We start from the raw sequence: 23,195 nt of genomic DNA, 5'->3' as shown, positions 1-23,195 counted from the left end.
AGGTCTTTTCCTACAACCCCTAACAAGAAACCTTCAGGCTTTTTTACACGGCAAAATAGGATTTTTAAAGGTGGGGGGAGAGGAAAACCAAGCAAGAGCTGTTAACTCTGCCTTCAAGAGGTCTCTAGGACAAAAACTCTTCTTTTGTGATAATACCAAGGGGGGAAATCCTCATCCTCTCAGCTCCATTCTAGAAGGCCAGTTGTGGTTACTGGGAGCAGAAGATGGGATAGGAAAACTTGTTGCTTTTTTATAACACACTGACATGGTGCTTAACTGCATTCCAGAAGGCTCCACTGCCTGTTCACCTGCCTTCTGCAAACATTCAAGCCGTGGAGAAAAATGTGAGTGCATCAGCATCTTTCTCCACTGGCCTCTCCCCCCGCCCCCCCCCCCGCCCCCAATCTCAGCAATTGTGTGGATTGGGCCAGAGAAAAAGTGCGTGTCACAGCCGCAACTGCATCACCTGTGCAGTGCCAAGAAGCTGGGCCCAGAGAACATCATCCAACAGCCCCCCAAATCTGACATGGGAATTGGATCTGCCACCTGCCTATACCTGGTGACTCCACTACCTAACACCTCAGAATGTCCCAATTGGCACATTTTGTCCCAAATTTTGCCCCGCAGAACTCAAAAGCAGCCACGGAGAAGCAAGACTCGTCTCCACAAGAGCTACGCTTGCTAAATTACTTCTCTAAATGGCAGCGCTTATCCCACCTGTGACAACTCTCTCCAAATTCAGCAATTATTAGCAGGTTATTCATGTCATTTGCTCCTCGCGAGAAACGTGTTTCTTGGAACATGTCGAGGCCCCTTCTCAAATTCCGGGGCTTTCAGCCATCCGTGTTAACGTATGTGCGACACACAGATTAGGCAAATGCGATTATCATCAAATGAAACATTAGAAAGGAATTAACAGCTCAGCCTGTAACTAACTGAGCTACTTAAGCCCTGTGCCGCATTTGTAATTTGTGCTGTTTCTGATTTAGCCGTCTTTCCTTCCATTTATTCTGAATATTTATACAGCTGAACCCGCTATGGAGGGCAAACAGAGGTTGTTTGCTACGGACTGACATAATTTCAGGTCATAATTTCAGGTCATAATTTCAAGACGAGACCTTGGGAGCCAGGTGGAATTTCAACATACTTTGGTAGTTTTGGTAAATGGATGGCCCACTCTTCTAGACAGATGGCTCCAGTTGTCCAGGGATTTATTTATTTTGAGACAAGTAGTACTGGATGATGCCAGAGACTGACTATATACATAAAATTTCATTTCAAAATGATCTCATTTTAGGGGTGCAGTCTATATTCAGGGGAGGTTTCTATTCAAAACCAATACTGTACTAATTTAGGGGTTGGAATAACTGCTGGCATAAAGCTGAAACTCATCCAAGAGGCAGCCTTTGCTATGGTCTTCTGCCATTTACATGGCTTAAAAGGGAAGGGAAGAGAAGTTGGACACAAAATCGTACCTTAAAAACAGTAATGGTCAGAAACCAGTGGAGGCTGTGTCACACTTCAAAAGAAAACTCCACTGTGGAGGTAAATTTATACGTGAATAAATCAATTCTAACACTATGACACTGAGGATCCTGAAGGATGGGGCATGTCTTGATTTTATTGTTATTTACGCTTTATACCATATTTTATGCTGGGTTTTTTGTTTGTTTGTTTGTTTTTTGTAGCATCAATTAAGTGTTTTAAAATTGTTGTTAGCCGCCCTGAGCCCAGTTTTCTGAACCGGGAAGGGCGGGGTATAAATAAAAATAATTTATTTATTTATGTCTAGCTCGCTGTGGAAAGAGTTGGTCCCTCTTGAATATGAGCATTCATCTTGCCAGTTCATCACCAGTTTGGAATAAGGATCAAGCTCTCTTGCAGGGGTCAGCAAACTTTTTCAGCAGGGGGCCAGTCCACTGTCCCTCAGACCTTGTGGAGGGCCGGACTATATGTTGAAAAAAAGAAGAAGAATGAATTCCTATGCCCCACAAATAACCTAGAGATGCATTTTAAATAGAAGGCACATTCTTCTGATTCCTGGACCATCCACGGGCCGGATTGAGAAGGCAGTTGGGCTAGATCCGGCCCCTGGGCCTTAGTTTGCCTACCCATGCGAGTCTCTTGTGACATGAAGTGCATGGCTTTTCCTCATAACCCAAAGCCCACCTTGATCACTTGCTCCAGGAGGACAGGGTACGTGTTCTGCTTCTGAGCAAGAAGCGCTGCCGCTGCCGCTTCGCAGTAATGCAAGGCCTGGGAAGGGAGGCCGCAGTCCACCAGGCGAGAGGCATAGATCAGCTTGTAAACCTGCAAAAGACAATGGGGGGGGGCTTATACAGATTGCAGGGGGAGAGGAGGAATGAGATGTATTTGGGGGCACTCTGTTCAGGTTGCTTATGGGGAGCTGAGTCACTGAAAAGTAATCAGATAACCCTCTTTCCACTTTTGCAGGAGAGCAGCAGTCCCGCAAAAGTGGCAGGATTGATATTTGGGGCAGACCTCATCAAAACAGCTCATGCATCTGAAGGCCGGCTTACATGATGTTAAGTTCTTTTAAAGTGTTTACAGTTAAGTTAGCTGTAGCGTACTGGCTAGGAGACAGCTGTGGAACAAGAAAACTCTTCTCTCTTAACCTGAAGATAGTGCTATGAGTTCAGGGTGGGGAGTAGAGGCTTGGGCCCACTTCATGGATTTGGCATGAATTCAATTCCTGGAATAGCCAGTCTAGCTTCCTGGTGAAGTAATGGCCCTCTAAGTATGGGCCATTAAGGTAACAAAGGAAGTGGCTCTGTGCCAGATATCAGATGGTTAGGCCTTCCTCCCTCAACTCACTGGGAGTTAGAAAGCCAAAAGCCAGAGTTGAGAGTTGAGTTATGTGAGCTATAAGTTGGAAGCTGGCAGGCTGCAGGCTGGGAGACAGACCTATGCTTTGGATTCTGTTGGAATCCAAGGCTGCAGCGATGGGAGAAGATCCACTTGGGATGCCAATACTGTGAGCCCCTTCACTGGGGGCTTAGGTTGCTTATATGTGTAAAGAAACCATATATCATAAAGACACCACAGTCTCTCCTGTGCCTTACTGCAAGGGAACCGAATCCTGAGTAAGCTCCTGGAACCCCTGGAATCTTGCAGGGCTTGGAGACTAGGCAACAATAGAATGGAAGATCCCTCTTAAAAACCTGTTTTGCACATCACACTAAGCTAGAGGAAGGGGCTTCAGCCTGGGTGAAGTCTGGTCTATAAACCCTTATTTACTAGCTCTTAGTAACTCAGCAAAATTTGCCAAGGCAAATTCACTTTATGGATTTGGTTTGCTTGATTCAGCTACCACAGAAGGCAGCTGCCGGGGGTGTGAGTGTGATATGGAGCAGTTAAAATGGCCAGAGGTGAAGAATAAGTAGCCCCTCTCTCCCCATTCCCGACCCCAATCACTCATCCTCTGCTCAAGATTGCAGCTTCCACAGCGGCTTTTGATCTGCCGAAAATGTCAGGGGGAAATTATATGTGATTGAGCATCAAGCATCCTTGGGTCCTTTAAAATCCTGCCAAAGGCCAGTCAAAGAGGCTTGATTTCTCCTGCCCTTGCGATAGACAGGACTATTTTACTATTTTAATCATGCTTTTTAAAGGGCACTTCCACAAATGAGGCTTCGGCCTAGTAATGATGTATTGCACTCATCCTACAAGCTGAATCAGGTTGTATACCAGGGCCAGCCCTGCTACAAAGCAACTTAGTTCTGTTCTTCAGCGTTACTCCCCCAAACCCTGCCAGTTATGGGAGGCAGGGATGGGGATTAATATTGACCCCACCCCGTAACAGCTAACCAAGATAATAAGGGGTAGGGAGAAAGGTAGGAGCATAGCAGCTGCTAAGTGTGCTAAATGGAATTTGCTTGATTCAGATTGCAATGGCTATTGTACAGGATGCTCATTCACATAACAAACGCCTCTCCCCTGCTTCACATTCCACATTAACAATGATCGCACACTGATAGCACAGGAAAAGCTCAAAGGTGTGAGAAGTCTCAAAGTGCAACTTTGGCCAAGTACAGATCAATATCCTAAACTGGCCTTACGTCAGGTTAGAGCAGAGCTTTCCAAACTTCTCATGTTGGCGACACACTTTTTAAGACATGAATCATTTTGCGACACAGTAATTCCATTTTAGGGACACGGGTGGCGCTGTGGGTAAAACCTCAGCGCCTAGGACTTGCCGATCGCATGGTCGGCGGTTCGAATCCCTGCGGCAGGGTGCGCTCCCGTCGTTCGGTCCCAGCGCCTGCCAACCTAGCAGTTCAACGCAGTGCAAGTAGATAAATAGGGACCGCTTTATAGCGGGAAGGTAAACGGCGTTTCCGTGTGCTGCGCTGGCTCGCCAGTTGCAGCTTGTCACGCTGGCCACGTGACCCGGAAGTGTCTTCGGACAACGCTGGCTCCCGGCCTCTTGAGTGAGATGGGCGCTCCAACCCCAGAGTCTGTCAAGACTGGCCCGTACGGGCAGGGGTACCTTTACCTTTACCTAATTCCATTTTATAGTGGTACCTCAGATTGAAGACGCTTCAGGTTACAGACGCTTCAGGTTACAGACTCCGCTAACTCAGAAATAGTACCTCAGGTTAAGAACTTTGCTTCAGGTCCCTCCAAATGGAAGTTGCTGGGGACTGAACCAGGAGCTTTAAACATGGGGTGCAGGTGGCCCCTATAGGCCATCCCCTAGGGGGAGCTTTGTTAACCCTGGCAAGGCTCAAGACCCGAGAGCTCTTGTTTAAAAAGCATTTTACAGAGACGATCCATTAAACTTCAGTGAGCTCCGGATGTTCTTAAATGACTGGTTGGACTCAGAGGGGATCTGTTACCTGGAAAGAGGGAATGAAAGCCTGGGGACTCCTCAGCAACTGGCAGTACTCAAATATCTCCGTCCTGTGGACGCCCTCTGTCCTGGCAAAATGGGCAAAGGTCTGGCTGAAAGGAAGACGCAGACAGAGAGTCAGGGATGGAAAGTGAACAGCATTCTCTAAAGCAGCCTCTTAAATTCCGGTCTCCACATTTCCACGTCACTTTGTGGTGGTGGTAGTTTTTAAAAGAAGCCCTCGTGAAAATTCACCAGTATTTTAATGGGCATTTCTCTTAACGCACCCATTTTGGCAAAGTGATTTCCCCCATTTTGTATGTTGTTTTCACTAATATACACATTTTTTATGGAAAGCTTACCCTAGCATACGCATTTTGTACACGTTACTTGGCTGGAGAGCTGCACTGCAAAATTCAGAAAACCACAAATTTCAAAGGATGGCTGTGTTTCAGTTTTGAAAAGTGCAAATCTAGGCAGATTTTGTCTTTAAACAAGAACCAAAATGGATTTCTCCACCCATCCCTAACTCATTGAATCCAACAGGACTCATTTCTGATTAACTACTGGCTAAACTGTTGGTTATTTAACAGGGGAGGGGAGGACTGTAGTATTTGGAGACTTAGGGAAGTTAAAACAAGGGAACAGGGACCGAGCAACGGGAGCTCACCCCGTCGTGGGGACTCGAACTGCTGACCTTCTGATCGGCAAGCCCTAGGCTCAGTGGTTTAACCCACAGCGCCACCCGCATTCCTTTCTGGCTAGTGATACCTGCAGCCAATCAGAAGGAGGCTAAAGCTGAGCACTCTGGTAGATTTCCAAGGCACTGCATCACCCAACCTCTGGTCCAGCGGAGTTTTTCATCACATGCCCCCATCCCTAACACACTGAATCCAACAGGATTCGTTTCTGACTGCACATTGAAAGGACTGCGCTGCAAGCCTTTCTTCCAACGCCTGGAGCTGGCAGAAGCCACTGAATTCATTTCAGTTCATTACTCACCCACCCATTAACTGGTTAATCAGTTAGGCTTAAACAAATCTGCAAATTACAGAAACTTCAGTAGATCAGCCCTTCGGATAAGTGAAAGGAAATGTCACACAACCTACACTTAATAAACCAAAGCTAGTTGCCATTGCTAGAATGAAATACCATTTTTAATTCCCACCCACCCTCCATTACATCCCTTACTAAAGTAAGACACAAGAACCAAAATAGCTTTATTTTAAAAAAAGCCTTTAAAATATACAAACGTTTCTGTGGTTTATAGTCCCTCCAGTTTGCCCTTGCTAATTGGAGTTTGTCTGCACAACTCAGAGAATGTGTGTTTACTTTTCTGTTCCCTGGTTCAGAAGCAGAAGAAGCTGAAGGTACGGCTTCTCCTATAGACCACAGACCATGTCCTTTTATGCTGCCCCTACTACCAAGATGCTTGTATAACAATTATTGCCCCCTTGCTTAGAAGAATGCCCAGATGTTCTAGTTTGGAATTGTCCAGTTTGCTTCTAGAAGATTGAAAACCAGAGATTACAGCATTAGTCGCAATATTTTGCACAACAGCCTATAAAATACATCAGTCATTCTTACCTGCTGGATCTACATAGACTTTTCATCTCTCGCTTAAATTATTCACTCTTTATTTTTGCTTACTTACTATTTTGTTTATTTTATCCGTGTTAGGATTTGTTGTATGAAATAAGAGTCCACAAGCACATTCCAGGCAGAGGGCCTTCTCGGTGGTGGCCCCCACCCTGTGGAATGCCCTCCCATCAGATGTCAAGGAAATGAACAACTACCTGACTTTTAGGAAACATCTGAAGGCAGCCCTGTTTAGGGAAGTTTTTAATGTTTCACGGTTTATTGTGTTTTTAATATTTTGTTGGGAGCCTCCCAGAATGCCTGGGGAGGCCAAGCCAGATGGGTGGGGTATAAGTAATAAAATATTATAACAGCAACAACAACAACAATTTGAGAACCTCATCATCAATCCATCAACTAAAGCACTGGTTGACAAATCTATTAATTAAACCAATTTTAAAAACCACCTAGCCCTAGTAAATGCAGAGTTAGCAGGGACCAGAGTCCTTGCCACTTTCTTCCTTCTCTAAGCAGAGGGGCATTTACTTTTTCTAATTCTAAGCTAAGAGGTTTCACTGTCTTAAGGCACCACACCACTCAGCTAAAACTGGCTGCTTCTTTCTGTTGTTGTGCAAAAGACCAAGCAGGGTGGGGGTGGTTGTGGTTTAATGCTTCAAGTCAGATGCTCGGAAAGAAGACTCCCGCTCCTCATGGTATCATAGAATCATAAGGTAAAGGTAAAGGGACCCCTGACCATTAGGTCCCGTTGCGGACGACTCTGGGGTTGCGGCGCTCATCTCGCTTTATTAGCCAAGGGAGCCGGTGGCCAGCATGATTAAGCTGCTTCTGGCGAACCAGAGCAGCACACAGAAACGCCGTTTACCTTCCTGCCAGAGCGGTACCTATTTATCTACTTGCACTTTGACGTGCTTTCGAACTGCTAGGTTGGCAGGAGCAGGGACCGAGCAACAGGAACTCACCCCGTCGCGGGGATTCGAACCACCGACCTTCTGATGGGCAAGTCCTAGGCTCTGTGGTTTAACCCACAGCACCACCCGCATCCCCATAGAATCGTAGAACTGTATAATTAGAAGGGATCCTGAGGGTTATCTAGTCCATCCCCTGCAATTCAAGAATCTCAACATGATGCAGTCCCTCATCCAGTTTGAACCCATAGCATGCTTAGCTTTACAAATGTCCTGGCAGTTTTGTTGCTGAACCTGTTCCGGTTTGTTTTATTCTTCCTCAACTCAGCTACAGAAGATGTGTTGCAACTAGAGGCGTATTCTTTCAAATTTTGAACTGTGTAAGCAATCCTGGAGTCAGAGATAATTTAGGGCAGTATCTGAATGCTTTCAATAAATTAAACATTGGCTTTCCCTTCTACAGTGCTTGTTGTTGTTGTTTAGTCATTTAGTCGTGTCCGACTCTTCGTGTCCCCATGGACCAGAGAACGCCAGGCACTCCTGTCTTCCACTGCCTCCCGCAGTTTGGTCAAACTCATGCTGGTAGCTTCAAGAACACTGTCCAACCATCTCGTCCTTTGTCGTCCCCTTCTCCTTGTGCCCTCCATCTTTCCCAACACCAGAGTCTTTTCCAGGGAGTCTTCTCTTCTCATGAGGTGGCCAAAGTATTGGAGTCTCAGCTTCAGGATCTGTCCTTCCAGTGAGGACTCAGGGCTGATTTCCTTAAGAATGGAGAGGTTGATCTTCTTGCAGTCCATGGGACTCTCAAGAGTCTCCTCCAGCACCATAATTCAAAATCTCCAATGCTATGCTGGTTAAATCCTTCCTTCCTTCTTTCCTCCCTTCCTCCCTTCCTTCAGTGCCTGCTTAACCAAGCCAGACTTGGCTTCTCTGCTACAATAGAGCTTGCCTGGAGAAAAAAAGGAATGAAGACCAAGGGAGAGGGAAGGCTGGGATAATAAAGAACCTTGTTTTCTCCCTTTGAGCTCCCCATCACTGATAGCATTCAGTGTTTATATGCGTCGGCGAAAGTCTGAACTTTGCACTGAAATCCCTTGGAGGAACACGCTTACCTTGGAAGCAATTACACGGAGGCCTTTAGTATGGAAAATAAGAAAGCTAAGTTTATCATAGCAAATATGTGTTTGATGGTAAAGAGCTCCTAGTTTTATTTAACTATGTTGGAAAGGCAAGAAAGAGGCTCACTGATCTCAGCGGAGACACACAAAATGCCTCCTCTCCCGTAGTGGGTCAAATAAGTGAGTGTCTGGAGGCGGTTGGAGCATGGATGGCGGCTAACAGATTGAGGTTGAATCCTGACAAGACAGAAGTACTGTTTTTGGGGGACAGGAGGCGGGCAGGTGTGGAGGATTCCCTGTTCCTGAATGGGGTAACTGTGCCCCTGAAGGACCAGGTGCACAGCCTGGGAGTCATTTTGGACTCACAGCTGTCCATGGAGGCACAGGTCAAATCTGTGTCCAGGGCAGCTGTTTACCAGCTCCATCTGGTACGTAGGCTGAGACCCTATCTGCCTGTGGACTGTCTCGCCAGAGTGGTGCATGCTCTGGTTATCTCCCGCTTGGACTACTGCAATGCACTCTACGTGGGGCTACCTTTGAAGGTGACTCGGAAACTACAACTAATCCAGAATGTGGCAGCTAGACTGGTGACTGGGGGCGGCCGCCGAGACCATATAACACCGGTCTTGAAAGACCTACATTGGCTCCCAGTACGTTTCCGAGCACAATTCAAAGTGTTGGTGCTGACCTTTAAAGCCCTAAACGGCCTCGGTCCAGTATACCTGAAGGAGCGTCTCCACCCCCATCATTCTGCCCGGACGCTGAGGTCCAGCGCCGAGGGCCTTCTGGCGGTTCCCTCATTGCGAGAAGCAAAGCTACAGGGAACCAGGCAGAGGGCCTTCTAGGTAGTGGCGCCCGCCCTGTGGAACGCCCTCCCACCAGATGTCAAAGCGATAAACAACTACCTGACATTCAGAAGACATCTTAAGGCAGCCCTGTTCAGGGAAGTTTTTAACGTGTGATATTTTACTGTATTTTTGGTTTCTATGGAAGCCGCCCAGAGTGGCTGGGGAGGCCCAGCCAGATGGGCGGGGTATAAATAATAAATTATTATTATTATTATTATTATTATTATTATTATTATTATTATTATTATAAGAAAGGAAGAAGAACAGGAAAGGAGAGCAGCAACTCTGCATGGTATCAGTTTAACACCAGAAGGAAGCTCAACACGGCAGTCTAGGATGTCTGGAGGTCCCCTCTCTACACTCCCCCCTCTCTAGAAACTTCATTCGCCTTAATACAAGCTGAGCTGTATCCCAACCCTTCCAACTAAGAACACATTGACTGCACAGCAGTCATAGAGGCCCCATTCAACAAACTTTTTACAGCTTTCCCAGAACTATGAGACATTTGTTCAACAGTCTCCACGGTTCCAATTCAAATGTTCTAGATTCAGGTAGGTAGCCGTGTTGGTCGGACGCAGTTGTTGTTGTTGTTTAGTCGTGTCCAACTCATCGTGACCCCATGGACCAGAGAACGCCAGGCTCTGGTCTGATGCAGAAGAAATATATAAAAATAAATAAATAAATTGTCCAGTGACACTTTGTTGTTGTTGTTTAGTCGTTTAGTCGTGTCTGACTCTTTGTGACCCCCTGGACCAGAACACGCCAAGCACTCCTGTCTTCCACTGCCTCCCGCAGTTTGGTCAAACTCATGCTGGTAGCTTCGAGAACACTGTCCAACCATCTCGTCCTCTGTCGTCCCCTTCTCCTTGTGCCCTTCATCTTTCCCAACATCAGGGTCTTTTCCAGGGAGTCTTCTCTTCTCATGAGGTGGCCAAAGTATTGGAGCCTCAGCTTCAGGATCTGTCCTTCCAGTGAGCACTCAGGGTTGATTTCCTTCAGTATGGAGAGGTTTGATCTTCTTGCAGTCCATGGGACTCTCAAGAGTCTCCTCCAGCACCACAGTTCAAAAGCATCAATTCTTTGGCGATCAGCCTTCTTTATGGTCCAGCTCTCACTTCCATACATCACTACTGGGAAAACCATAACTTTAACTATACGGACCTTTGTTGGCAAGTTGATGTCTCTGCTTTTTAAGATGCTGTCTAGGTTTGTCATTGCTTTTCTCCCAAGAAGCAGGCGTCTTTTAATTTCGTGGCTGCTGTTACCATCTGCAGTGATCATGGAGCCCAAGAAAGTAAAATCTCTCACTGCCTCCATTTCTTCCTCTTCTATTTGCCAGGAGGTGATGGGACCAGTGGCATGATCTTCGTTTTTTTGATGCTGAGCTTCAGACCATATTTTGTGCTCTCCTCTTTCACCCTCATTAAAAGGTTCTTTAATTCCTCCTCACTTTCTGCCATCAAGGTAGAGACCAACTAAGTTTGTTCTTGCACACTTTCAGTGTATCTGAAGAAGTGTGCATGCACACGAAAACTCATACCAAGAACAAACTTAGTTGGTCTCTAAGGTGCTAACTGGACAATTTTTTTATTTCATATATATATATATATTTCTACTTCAAATGTGGTGGCACTAACTGATGTTTGTTTGTGTGGGTTTGAAATATACACCAAGATTATTTCTCTCCTCATACTTCTCTCTCAGACCTTGAGCTGAGAGGTCAGCTTGGAGCTACTCTCTGAGAGAATGCAAAAATAATAATTTATTATTTATACCCCAAGCAAGTGCGGCTGCCTTGTTCTGCTCCAGACTAGTTAGTTAAACTACAACTAGAAACCTTTCCATCCAAGTTATGTATTTCCCATGCTAAGCAGCTAACCTACAAGCCAAGGGTTGCCATAGGTAGCTGAACCAGTTAATCCCAGTACAAAACACAGCATGGGATGTGGGGAGTGCCACAACAGCTGGGCGGCTGCTGGATCCCCTCTGGCAACAGAAGTTGAGGCTCAGCTTTGAGGTGGCAGAAAGTCCAATTAGATTTCCTTTTAGAGAACTGTTGTGTCCCCCATCACCACCAAAAGCCCTGATTCCAAAGGAGCTACATTCAACAGCACCACAGTTGTCAGTTACATGTGTTGCTTGAAGACGCAAGGCTTGTTTAGACCTGTAATTCTAATAAGGAGCGAATGGTTTAAAGGTGAAATGAATCGTTAAAATCCTTTCCTTTTTATCTAGCCAGAGCACCATTAGCATAAGTGGAACTGTTGGCTCTTTAAATTGGATTTTTAACCTTAGCGGAGCCTCTTAAGGTGAATGACTAAATCGTTTGTAGCCAGCATGTCTCACCTTACAAGAAGCTGATATGCAGAAAACCCAAACCTCTGGCTGTCTCACTGGTCGTGGAAGCACATGTACAGAGAATCATAGGATTGCAGAGTGGCAACTGGCATGTGGCAGAAGCCAGTACTGGACTGTGACTTATGTGTCTCACTCAACAAATACAAGATTTGACAGGTGACGTGCAATAATGTCAGTGCTATCGTGCATACACCAGTTTCACAATATCAGAAACAGGGCACACAATAGCAATGAAGGTTAAATTGCCAAATGTTGAGTTCAGATTCAGGGAGGGGGTGGTACTGAATTTAAGCATATTGTAGGAATTATACCAGAAAGATAGGGATGGCTCGTACACCCCAGGTAGTGTGGTTGCTGACCTTGAGCCAGACATCCTGGAGAGTGAAGTCAAATGGCCCTTAGAAAGCACTGCAAATAACAAGGCCAGTGGAAGTGATGATATTCCAGCTGAACTATTTAAAATTTTAAACGATGATGCTGTTAAGGTGCTACACTCAATATGCCAGCAAGTTTGGAAAACTCAGCAGTGGCCAGAGGATTGGAGAAGATCAGTCTACATCCCAATCCCAAAGAAGGGCAGTGCCAAAGAATGCTCCAACTACCGCACAATTGCACTCATTTCACACGCTAGCAAGGTTATGCTTAAAATTCTACAAGGAAGGCTCAAGCAGTATGTGGACCGAGAACTCCCAGAAGTGCAAGCTGGAGTTAGAAGAGGCAGAGGAACCAGAGACCAAATTGCAAACATGCGCTGGATTATGGAGAAAGCTAGAGAGTTCCAGAAAGACATCTACTTCTGCTTCATTGACTATGCAAAAGCCTTTGACTGTGTCGACCACAGCAAACTATGGCAAGTTTTTAAAGAAATGGGAGTGCCTGATCACCTCATCTGTCTCCTGAGAAATCTCTACGTGGGACAAGGAGCTACAGTTAGAACTGGATATGGAACAACTGATTGGTTCAAAATTGGGAAAGGAGTACGACAAGGCTGTATATTGTCTCCCTGCTTACTTAAATTATATGCAGAATTCATCATGCGAAAGGCTGGGCTGGATGAATCCCTAGCCGGAATTAAGATTGCCGGAAGAAATATCAACAACCTCAGATATGCAGATGACACAACTTTGATGGCAGAAAATGAGGAGGAATTAAAGAACCTTTTATTGAGGGTGAAAGAGGAGAGCGCAAAATATGGTCTGAAGCTCAACATCAAAAAAACAAAGATCATGGCCACTGGGCCCATCACCTCCTGGCAAATAGAAGGGGAAGAAATGAAGGCAGTAAGAGATTTTACTTTCTTGGGCTCCATGATCACTGCAGATGGTAACAGCAGCCACGAAATTAAAAGACGCCTGCTTCTTGGGAGAAAAGCAATGACAAACCTAGACAGCATCTTAAAAAGCAGAGACATCACCTTGCCAACAAAGGTCCGTATAGTAAAAGCCATGGTTTTCCCAGTAGTGATGTATGGAAGTGAGAGCTGGACCATAAAGAAGGCTGATCGCCGAAGAATTGATGCTTTTGAATTATGGTGCTGGAGGAGACTCTTGAGAGTCCCATGGACTGCAAGAAGATCAACCTCTCCATTCTGAAGGAAATCAGCCCTGAGTGCTCACTGGAAGGACAGATCCTGAAGCTGAGGCTCCAGTACTTTGGCCACCTCATGAGAAGAGAAGACTCCCTGGAAAAGACCCTGGTGTTGGGAAAGATGGAGGGCACAAGGAGAAGGGGACGACAAAGGACGAGATGGTTGGACAGTGTTCTCGAAGCTACCAGCATGAGTTTGACCAAACTGCGGGAGGCAGTGGAAGACAGGAGTGCCTGGCGTGCTCTGGTCCAGGGGGTCACAAAGAGGCGGACACGACTAAACGACTAAACAACAACAACAAAATTTTGCTTTGGTTCTACTCTGACTCCAGCGAGAGTAACTTTGGTCTGGCTGTGGAATGTTTATGGCAAGGAGACCACAGGCATCTCAAGATTTGCTGGTTGGCTACTGAAGTGCCATCTCTCAGCTTCGGAAGAAGCTAAATGCTGTAAATCTAGTTTCCCGTCTAAGACTCCTAAATACTGCACAGCGGGCAAAGTGAGCTTTAGTTCATCCTGTAACGTAAGATTAGTTTAGAGCTACAGTGAACTCGTGTGGCCAGGTTGTGGCATTACACTCCACGCCCACAGCTGGTATTTCCACAATATGTGTCAAGCCCATATATCTGGCTATCGATGGAAATGTCACATTAGGCCTTGGGGCAGGAACTTGGAAAATAATGAATAGGTGTAGCTTTGCACAGGCATAGTGTTGTAATTATACATGCATAACCCTAGCACTCCCGCGCAACCCTATCAGAAAGATTTCTTTTCTTTTTTCTTTTCTTTTTATAAAAAAAGGATTGCTAGAGCCAGTTCCTACATCCCTTCTACAGTCATACCTCATGTTACGTTTGCTTCATGATACGTTTTTTCAGGTTGCGTCCCACGGCGACCCAGAAGTACCGGAAAGCATTACTTCTGGGTTTCACCGCTCACGCAAAGGCACTAAATCATGCTTTGTACATGCGCACAAGCGCCAAATCGCACCACGAACCTGCGCAGATACGGCGCTTCAGGTGCAGGCTTTTCATGTTGCGAGCAGGCCTCTGGAACAGATCCCATTCGCAACCAGAGGTACCACTGTATTATCATATCAGTTGCCACCATGCAGTAAAAATCAGTTAGCCTGGCAAAAGAGCATAGCGGATAATGCCTCCTCAAGCAGCAGTTTGCCATATACAGTACCCAACATGACATTGCACATCAAGGGGCACAAGGCAAAGGCGCAAGAGCAGGCCAATCAAAGTCCTTCTGCCTTGCCAGTCCGCAACCCTTGCCCTAAGCCAGTCTCATCTCACAGCCATGCCCTCGCTGGAAGGGCTTAAGGACACACCTGCTCTCCCGTTTTTGAACCCCTGGCCTGCAACAGAGAAGGAAACTTGGCTGGCTTCAGGGCAGCATTGTAATGCTGAGCTAATGTGCCATTTTGAATGCTTGAAGTGAGCTACAGAAATGCCAAGCGCTGCTAATTAAGTTGGACCTTTCCGTTCTCACTCACCTCTGGCTACTGCCCAGCAACACCATGCGGTCTGTTTTGACTCCATAGTGGCCAAAGGGGACATCTGCCACCAGGTAACAGAGGTGAGCAGCTTCTGTTAATCCTTTTCCAGCTGGACAGGTAAAAAGAGGAGCATATTGCATCATGGAAGGATAAGAAGAGATTAAAAGTTAAAGGTAAAGGGACCCCTGACCATTAGGTCCAGTTGCGCACAACTCTGGGGTAGCGGCGCTCATCTTGCTTTACTGGCCGAGGGAGCCGGCGTACAGCTTCCGGGTCATGTGGCCAGCATGACTAAGCCGCTTCTGGCGAACCAGAGCAGCGCACGGATACGCCGTTTACCTTCCCGCTGGAGCAGTACCTATTTATCTACTTGCACTTGATGTGCTTTCAAACTGCTAGTTTGGCAGGAGCAGGGACCGAGCAACGGGAGCTCACCCCGTCGTGGGGATTCGAACTGCCGACCTTCTGATCGGCAAGACCTAGGCTCTGTGGTTTAATCCACAGCGCCAGCCACGTCCCCTAAGAAGACATTACGATATGCATTATATCGTAAGTGCTGCAGCCTACCCCTGCTGTAATACAGGAAATACGGGGTTTTGTTTTTGAAAAGGGTTTTCCCTCCCTTACATCTCTAACACTGATAAAACACAAGCACAACACCCAGTTCGCAAACTCCATAGTGAACGTCAGCATCAAAATCCACAGTGGGAAGCAGGACCCAATGTGGCTATCGCTAAATATTGCCCAAGGTGACCTTAGCGGTCCCGAGTTAGTGTCTCCCAATAATGTAGCTGAGAGACCAGTGGTCTCCTGGTATAACCCTCCTAGCGGGTGTTGTCGGTTTTCATCATTGAGCCCGCGTAGCCTGTTTTGCTGCATTAGTTTCTCCAACAACGCTAATTGCCACACCAGCCCTCCAAAGGTACCAAATTTTATATTAATGAACAATAGAGGGAGAAATGGAGGGAGAACATGGGGTAGGTGGGATCCCATGGGAAGAACGGTGCTAGTATCCAAAGTTAGGCCTGGGCCCTGTCCCTGTGGTTCTTCCCTAGTGGGCTCCACCCCTTCCTCACGATTCCTCCGTTCCTATGAAGCTGGAGTGGTGTGGGAAGCAGCCATGCTGCTCTCGTGGCTTAAGAACAGGAGCTGGAATTGTGGGCACTCCTCACCCAGCGTCTCTCCCATGGTGACAATGGCTCTGGAGTTCAGTTCTGCCTCTCCCACTCGGTTGGACAGGATAGCAGCCAGATGTGGCCTCCAGTCGCCCCATTTCTCATCGGCGCAGCACTGCATTCGAAGAGGGGAGGGAGGGAAAAGGGAGCGAAGAATCAGGACGCAAAATACATGAAACATTAAAATGCATTAAACTTTGCTCAACGTTTAAGAAACAGAAGAGATGTTTCCACATGAGATTGCCTTTCAGGAGATTTGCCTCGCTTCGGTTCACAAGTTCAGCAGAGAATGGAAAAGGAAGGAAATGCTTGAGTCCTGGAGCAAATCCAAGGCTTTTGTCCTTGGGAGAATATTGTAGCTATAAACATATATGCCAACGCTACTGCCTCCATGCTAGATGAAGGACTTTGTGCAATGCCGTCAGCATCTTGTGCCCCTGTGGAACTTTGCTTTGCAGGACAGGACCTGCCATGAGACAGGTGGGAGAACCTGCCTAGGGCTGAAGCTTCAGAACGCTGCCAGGAAACTTGCTGTCAAGAACATCTTCCCCTTAGACTCTGGAGCAAAGGCAAATCGAGCAGTGGACCCGGTGCATGACAGCGCCACCCCCTGGGAGCTCAGGAGCAACGCAGCAAATGCCAACCACTTGCCCCCACTGCCTATTCCACATAGGCCTATGCCTAAGCAAGAGAACCAGGAAGGGATGGCAAAATGTCATCCCTCACATTACGCTGTGCCGCTCTCCGTGCCTAGCAATCAAGCGGCAGCTACAGAAAGTTGAATCAGGGTTTCACCTTGGGACAGGGCACCCTGGCTCTTAGGATAAGGCTCTTGGGCCTACCTGCCCGGTTTGTCCCTATCTCAACCACCAGGGCTTTTGTGGAACCATGCCCTGTCATGGGAGAGGCGACAAAACCCGGCCAACATTGTGCTGTGCTTTCCTTTCCACTGGTTCCAGCGGAAAGAAAGATGGCGGTGTCTACAGGCAGAATGCTGCACCGGACGTATCTGGATCAGGGCGCCCTCCCACGAATGTTGGAGCTTGGACTGGCAACTTCTGGGGCTGGGCCATGAGACTGTGTGCATGCAGGCGTGGAACCCCTCCTCAGGCACAGAAGGGGGCTGCAAGTGCAGCATCAGAATGTAGGTAAGGTAAAGGTAAAGGGACCCCTGACCATTAGGTCCAGTCGTGACCGACTCTGGGGTTGCGGCGCTCATCTCGCTTTATTGGCTGAGGGAGCCGGCGTACAGCTTCCGGGTCATGTGGCGAGCATGACTAAGCCGCTTCTGGCAAACCAGAGCAGCGCACGGAAACGCCGTTGACCTTCCCGCGGGTGCAGTACCTATTTATCTACTTGCACTGGTGTGCTTTCAAACTGCTAGGTTGGCAGGAGCAGGGACCAAGCAACGGGAGTTCACCCCGTCATGGGGATTCAAACCACCGACCTTCTGATCAGCAAGTCCTAGGCTCTGCGGTTTAACCCACAGCGCCACCCGCGTCCCTGGAAAATGCCAACCTGATTCCTAACCTGGGCTGGAAGAAGCTGGGAAATGGTGGCCGTAGCTCCGCCTCAATGCTGTTGATTGGCTGATCTACAGAACAGCATTTTGCAGCTGATGGTTTTGCATAAATGATATTCTTAAATGCTCAAAGAGCTTTGGCCAGGACGCAAACTATAAACAATAAGCAAACAATCCCCCTTGTATGATTGCCAGGTTTTGGCACATGATGTGAATTAAATTTGCCCATTTAGCTCTTACACGCGCTTCCTCTTCTCTTCACGGCATAACAGAATGTCACATTCCGACTCACCACCATTCACCCTTAGGACACCTGCATTTTAACAGTTTGTTTGGAGGAATGAATGGAATCTAAGAAATTAGCTAGATTCCATCTATCCAAACAGCTAAAATGCAGGTATCCTAAGGGTGAATGGTAGGAGGTTGGTGTTCATACACTATAAGAGCAGCCTTTTGCGCCAGCAGAGTCTTGTGGACACTTAACTGAATGGCATGCGGGAAACAATAACAGCGCCTAACTATGGAATTAAAGCACCTTCAGGTGGCAGCCTTTGCTTTTGAGAGGCAGCAGGAGGGGCAAAGCAGAGGAGCACACGGGAGGGGGGGAAAACAAACAACCTGGCCAATAATTTCTCTGGAATAAACCTCCTTTAGGGATGTAGTGGGTCTTCACCCAGAGCTGACACTGGGCTCTGCAGAGTGCCGGGGGGGATCTCAAAGCAGCGACCCTAGCAAACAGGAACAAGCAACACACAGCGCCTTGGAAGCCACCCAGAACTGCTGTCCTGGTCTCTGCTTTGCTAGAGTGCTACTACTGTAGGTAGTTAGCTACCAGTTCAGCAAAGATCAGGTGACAAGGGGCCAAAGAGGTTTCCACCTGGTCCTATCAAGCTGCTGCCTGGGGCTTGGCTCCTTAGTCTAAACTGCCCTGGGGTTGTGTATCCTGGACCACCAGCCCGGACAGGTTCAGATGGTTGATCCTAGATGCAGACAAGAAACTTAGGCAGAAAAGGCGGCTGACATCAGTACCAGGGATGCCTGAGGTATCCTTCCAGACATGAGCTGGAAAAGCGTTTGTAGGGGGTCATTGAAGGCCAGAGTGCTAGTGAACCTGCAACGAGATGGAAGAAAGCATTTTTAATAGACTTGGCAAGCGATGAAATGCTTGGCTGGTCTAAGACATTCTGTTGTCTAAATTGACGGACAAGGTGGTGCCCTCATTCATACATGCACATGCGCGCACACACACACAGAAGTTGACTGACAGTTGAACTTTTGCATTGCTTTTCCACCACACCCGAGGACAACAGCTAGCTTACAAGATGCAGAGCGCAGGCCTCATTGCACACAAAGCTCTGTCCTCCAATGTGACCCAACAGTTTTCTGCACACACCAGCATTTGCTGCCTCATTCTGCCTAATGTTAGGGCCGGCCCTGCTGAAAATCCTGAGAAAAGTGCACTGAGAGATTTTGTGGTAGTGGGTGCTACATACCCACTCACGACCCAGCTATAGGTCCTTGGGTCCATCTTGCTTGATAGAAAAAGAGCGTGGCCCCACAGATGGTTCCTCATGGCCCAATCCAGAGCTTCCTGCAAGAACCAATAAACAGCCAGCTCTTGACATTCTGTCAAACTCCCCTGTATTCTGCCACACTCCAGCATTGCTAAGAAACAGAAGCCAGTAGAAGGGACTGTGCAGAGAAGGGCTGGCTTAGTGGTCAGAGGCCACCATTGAGTTCCACAGACAAGACATTGGTCGACCTGAGGCAGGGGCATCAATGATGGACAGAAAGTCCAAGAGAAGCACTAGGAAAAGACTGGGATGCTCTATGTCCACTCCTTCATATGAAATTATGAAGCTGGCATACGGTACATTGCCAAGATGCTAACGTGAATGCCAATGAACAGGTACCCACATGCATTTGTGGTGGCCCTGTGCCAAAATACAACCATTCTGGATTTAAATTTTTCAAGGGACAGGTATACATTTACCCTTTCTCTCCAGATGGCACTTATAAATTTATTTGAAAATGGAGATGTACCTTCTCATTGTAGAGAGCTAGTGTCACATCTGCTAAAAGCAGCCAGGCCTGTTATCACCAGACACTGGAAAGACTTAGTTGGGCCTAACCTTTTATCATGCTTCAACAAAGTGTGGGAGACAGCCTTACTGGAAAATCTTATACACCAATTAAGAGTGGCAAGAGGGCAAAGCAAAACAGAAATTATTTGTGCTGTGGTACAATTTTATAACATATGTTAAAAGTGATTCACACAACTTAAATCCACATCCAGCACCCAAAAGACTATGGATGATTCAATAAAATATATTTGACAATCCTGTATCTGCCCCTCCCCTCTTTCTTTCTATTTCCTATGTACACCAATATGTCTATTCAACATACAGTGCTTTAATCTTCTCTTTATAAGAACTGTACAATGTGCTTTCACCAGTGTCCTTTGGGGTTTTTTCTGTATTTAATAACTTTTTGCTTTATTATTTCTGTATTGCACAATTTTAAACAGGTGCTCTTTTACAGATGTGAAAACATAAGTGCTTCTTAAAATTTAACAAAAGAGTTATTTACAAAACAAACTAACAAATCATGAAGTTGCCGTTGGGCATCGGACCATTGGATTGTCTGCCTTGACTGCCAGCGGCTAGCCAAGGTCACAAGCAATGGCCTTTCCAAGCTCTGCTGCCTCAAATCCTTTGTACAAGGTGCCAAGAAGAGAACCTGGGGCATTCTGTACACAAAGCACAACCAAAGTTAACAGTTTTTACATAGTGCTTTGCTTTTCGATGCTACTTACAAGCAACGCTGTAAGGGAGGCCACCATTCAAAGTAACGGGCATGCACTGATTTTTGCTGGTGTTAATGTTGCCGTAGGAGAAGTGGCTTCTGTGCTGCAGTGATTAAATTGTGATGGCTCCGACACAGGAGAAATCATTTGATGCAGCTGGGATATGTGTATGTGTGCGATTCCAGGCCATTTTCTGTGCATTAAACCCACAAAACTTCGAAGAAACCAGAGGCCTTTCTCCTGGGCATGGTCAGCCAATTGGTGCCAAAGAAGGACAGAACTTTCTTTATATATGCTACAACAGCAGCAAGAATACTTATTGCAAAGTATTGGAAGACACAAGATTTACCCACCCGGGAAGAATGGCAGATGAAGGTGATGGACTATATGGAACTGGCGGAAATGACTGGCAGAATCCGAGACCAGGGAGAAGAGTCGGTGGAGGAAGATTGGAGGAAATTTAAAGACTATTTACAAAAACACTGTAAAATTAATATCTGTTAGAAGGATGTTGGAACAATATTATATGATTTTAACAGGAAGGATATAAAGGATTTGGGAATAACTGACTGTTAATTGGTGAAAGGAGGAAAAGTAAAGCTACATTATATTAAGACATTTTACAGGACAAAAATTTTAAAAGAGGGAAAGGATTTGCTGAAATAGATAATAGACCTAGAATACAAAAAAGGGAGGTGTGAGGAGGTCAAGGAAATAAGCTAATGAAAGATTAGTAATGAGGAGATCTGATGCATTTTCTTTTTTGCGTTTTTGTTTTTAATGGGTTTTATTTCTCTGTTGTTGTTTTTTTGTTTTTTTCTATTCCTCTTTTTTATATTGTGGTGTGTTGTTTCGTTTTTGTTTAATGTAGTATGTTTATTTTTTCTTTCTGTAATTGTTGAAACTTTAATAAATATTATTTAAAAAATAAATAAAATAAACCCACAAAACTTGCCACAGAAGACATAAGCTTTCAGCTTACTTTTTTCCTGCCGTAAAAGAGGAGTTTGGTGAACTTCTCCACTCTTTGCTCTGGTGTGGCGGCACTTGGGACAATCTCCCCCGTGAGAAGATCTGGAGTCCCACAGCCTTGCACCAGCCACTCCTCATCCGTCAGGTTGATCAAGTTGGCCGCTGGCTCTTGCCTTTTGTACCTTTCCCGGCGCCGGCTGTCCTGCATCAGCAGCTCAGCTGTATCTGAGCCCACCATGGACTGCAAAGGGACGAGGAAAAAGCACAGCGGCTACAGGATTCAGACGTAATTGCAAACATTGCAAATTTTACAAATTTACCTAGTTGGACAACAAACAGCTCAAACTCCTGAAACTTGCGTACGGACACGACACAAATTCTCAAATTGCTATGCGTTCTTTTCTTAACAGCTTGCATCTTTAATTTATTTATTTGCATAACGTTTTATGGGTCTTGACCGGTGAAAGGCAGGATAGATTGTTAAATAGACATGCATATTGCATGGTGCCAATTATGTCAAACCCTCTCCTTAAAAAATGGAAATAAAGGTGACATTTTAACACTTCTGACATTTTGAATATAAAACATAGGATCGACAGTTTCAAGTTCATGCTGCACATGATTCAAATTTATTTCAGGTTTTACCAGAAAAGGCCAAAAGGTCTGCCTGCTATTATACCCAGACCTCAAAGATGAACACTTGAGAAGGAAGAACAAATACCATGCCCTTTCTTCTAGGGTTTTTGGGGAAATAAGGGTAACGTAAGGACACCAGACATTGAGAAATCTTCCCAAAATCAATGGAAACCTGCACTCACTTCCCAGAGGTCTGGGTCCACACTGCACATACAGACTCCAAACCAAGGAAGACATCAGATATCAGTTGCAAAAGTGATTGGCGAGGGATAAAGGTGAAGTATAAGCAGAGGAAGTCGGTGAAAACTTGCACCACAAGGGGGTATGCTAGCCAGGCTCTCTAAATTATCTCTGCAAAGATTTGACCCGTAGGAGATACACACCCCGTTCTGCCGGCAAAGGAGAAGGAGGAGTTTCCAAAGCAAGGCAGAATCTCTGCTTCGGCTGGAGTCCAGGTCACAGGCCACAGCTGCTCTGCGCTGACAAAACGTCATCACGTCCACCTTGTGCAGATCCTCCCTAGAAGAGCAGAAAGGGGAGCAAGGACTTTCAGATCCATAGGTGGCCCAGATCTCAAGGACTGGGTAGATTTGGAGGTTTGGTGGGCTGCCGGGGGGCAAGATTCCCCCTCCCTGCTATATAACATTTCCAAAGGCTTTGATGTGACCCCTCCAAACTGAACGCACTCACACACTCTTGTTGAAGCAAGTGTCATCCCACAACTCTCCGGGGCCTTTCCCCCCGTCACTTTCCTTACTGCAAAAAGTCCAATTCTGCAGGTAAGTTGGCTTACTGCGCAAGACCTCCCAATCAACTGTAACTGTGCAACCTGAATGTGTAGCTACATGACTGAATCCGTCCAGAAAACAGTGACAAGAGCACCGTTCTTGACAACTCAGCAATCAATGCAATAATTTGAATGCATAAGCAAACCCTCTGGCTTTTGCCCAGGTGCGGGTGTGAGGAGAATCAAATAATAACGACAGTTTAAGAGAGCATTCACCATGATAACTGCTTGGGGGAGGGGGAGAACCTTCCCTCACCCTCAACATTTTATTCTAATCCCATATAATTAGAGCACTGTGACCTGTACAACATGTTAAAATAGCCTCCTGCAGCCCAAATGGCAGAAATGAAATACTTTCTTCAGGCTACTCTAGTGCCTGAAACAGAAAATCCAACCAGCACCCTTCCTCTGATTGACAAAGAACACAATTCACTGGGCAGTTTTTCTGTCACAAGAAAACAAAGAAGAGCCGCAAAGGAGGAGTTGTGTGCTCCTATTCATTTCAGTGGGGCTTGCACAGCTGAAC

At 46.3% G+C, this 23,195-nt stretch overlaps 1 protein-coding gene across 2 annotated transcripts in view; it reads right to left on the bottom strand.

The window, feature by feature from the left end:
- Window positions 1-23,195, bottom strand: part of SEC16B (SEC16 homolog B, endoplasmic reticulum export factor) — a 50,467-nt gene that overhangs the window by 15,708 nt on the left and 11,564 nt on the right. For both annotated transcript variants that reach the window (XM_081865140.1, XM_081865141.1), the window contains 8 exons: window positions 22,266-22,401; window positions 21,257-21,487; window positions 18,962-19,059; window positions 18,498-18,579; window positions 15,944-16,061; window positions 14,769-14,880; window positions 4,860-4,965; window positions 2,170-2,310 (listed from right to left, as the gene is read on the bottom strand). In XM_081865140.1, coding sequence (XP_081721266.1) covers window positions 2,170-2,310; window positions 4,860-4,965; window positions 14,769-14,880; window positions 15,944-16,061; window positions 18,498-18,579; window positions 18,962-19,059; window positions 21,257-21,487; window positions 22,266-22,401 — 1,024 coding nt within the window. The remainder of the gene's footprint in view (window positions 1-2,169; window positions 2,311-4,859; window positions 4,966-14,768; window positions 14,881-15,943; window positions 16,062-18,497; window positions 18,580-18,961; window positions 19,060-21,256; window positions 21,488-22,265; window positions 22,402-23,195) is intronic.

This window comes from Podarcis erhardii (assembly GCF_964252035.2).
Source record: "Podarcis erhardii genome assembly, chromosome: 6".
Taxonomy (NCBI): Eukaryota; Metazoa; Chordata; class Lepidosauria; order Squamata; family Lacertidae; genus Podarcis; species Podarcis erhardii.
The sequence above is the reverse complement of the archived record's forward strand: the minus strand, read 5'-3'. Positions and strand labels throughout refer to the sequence as shown.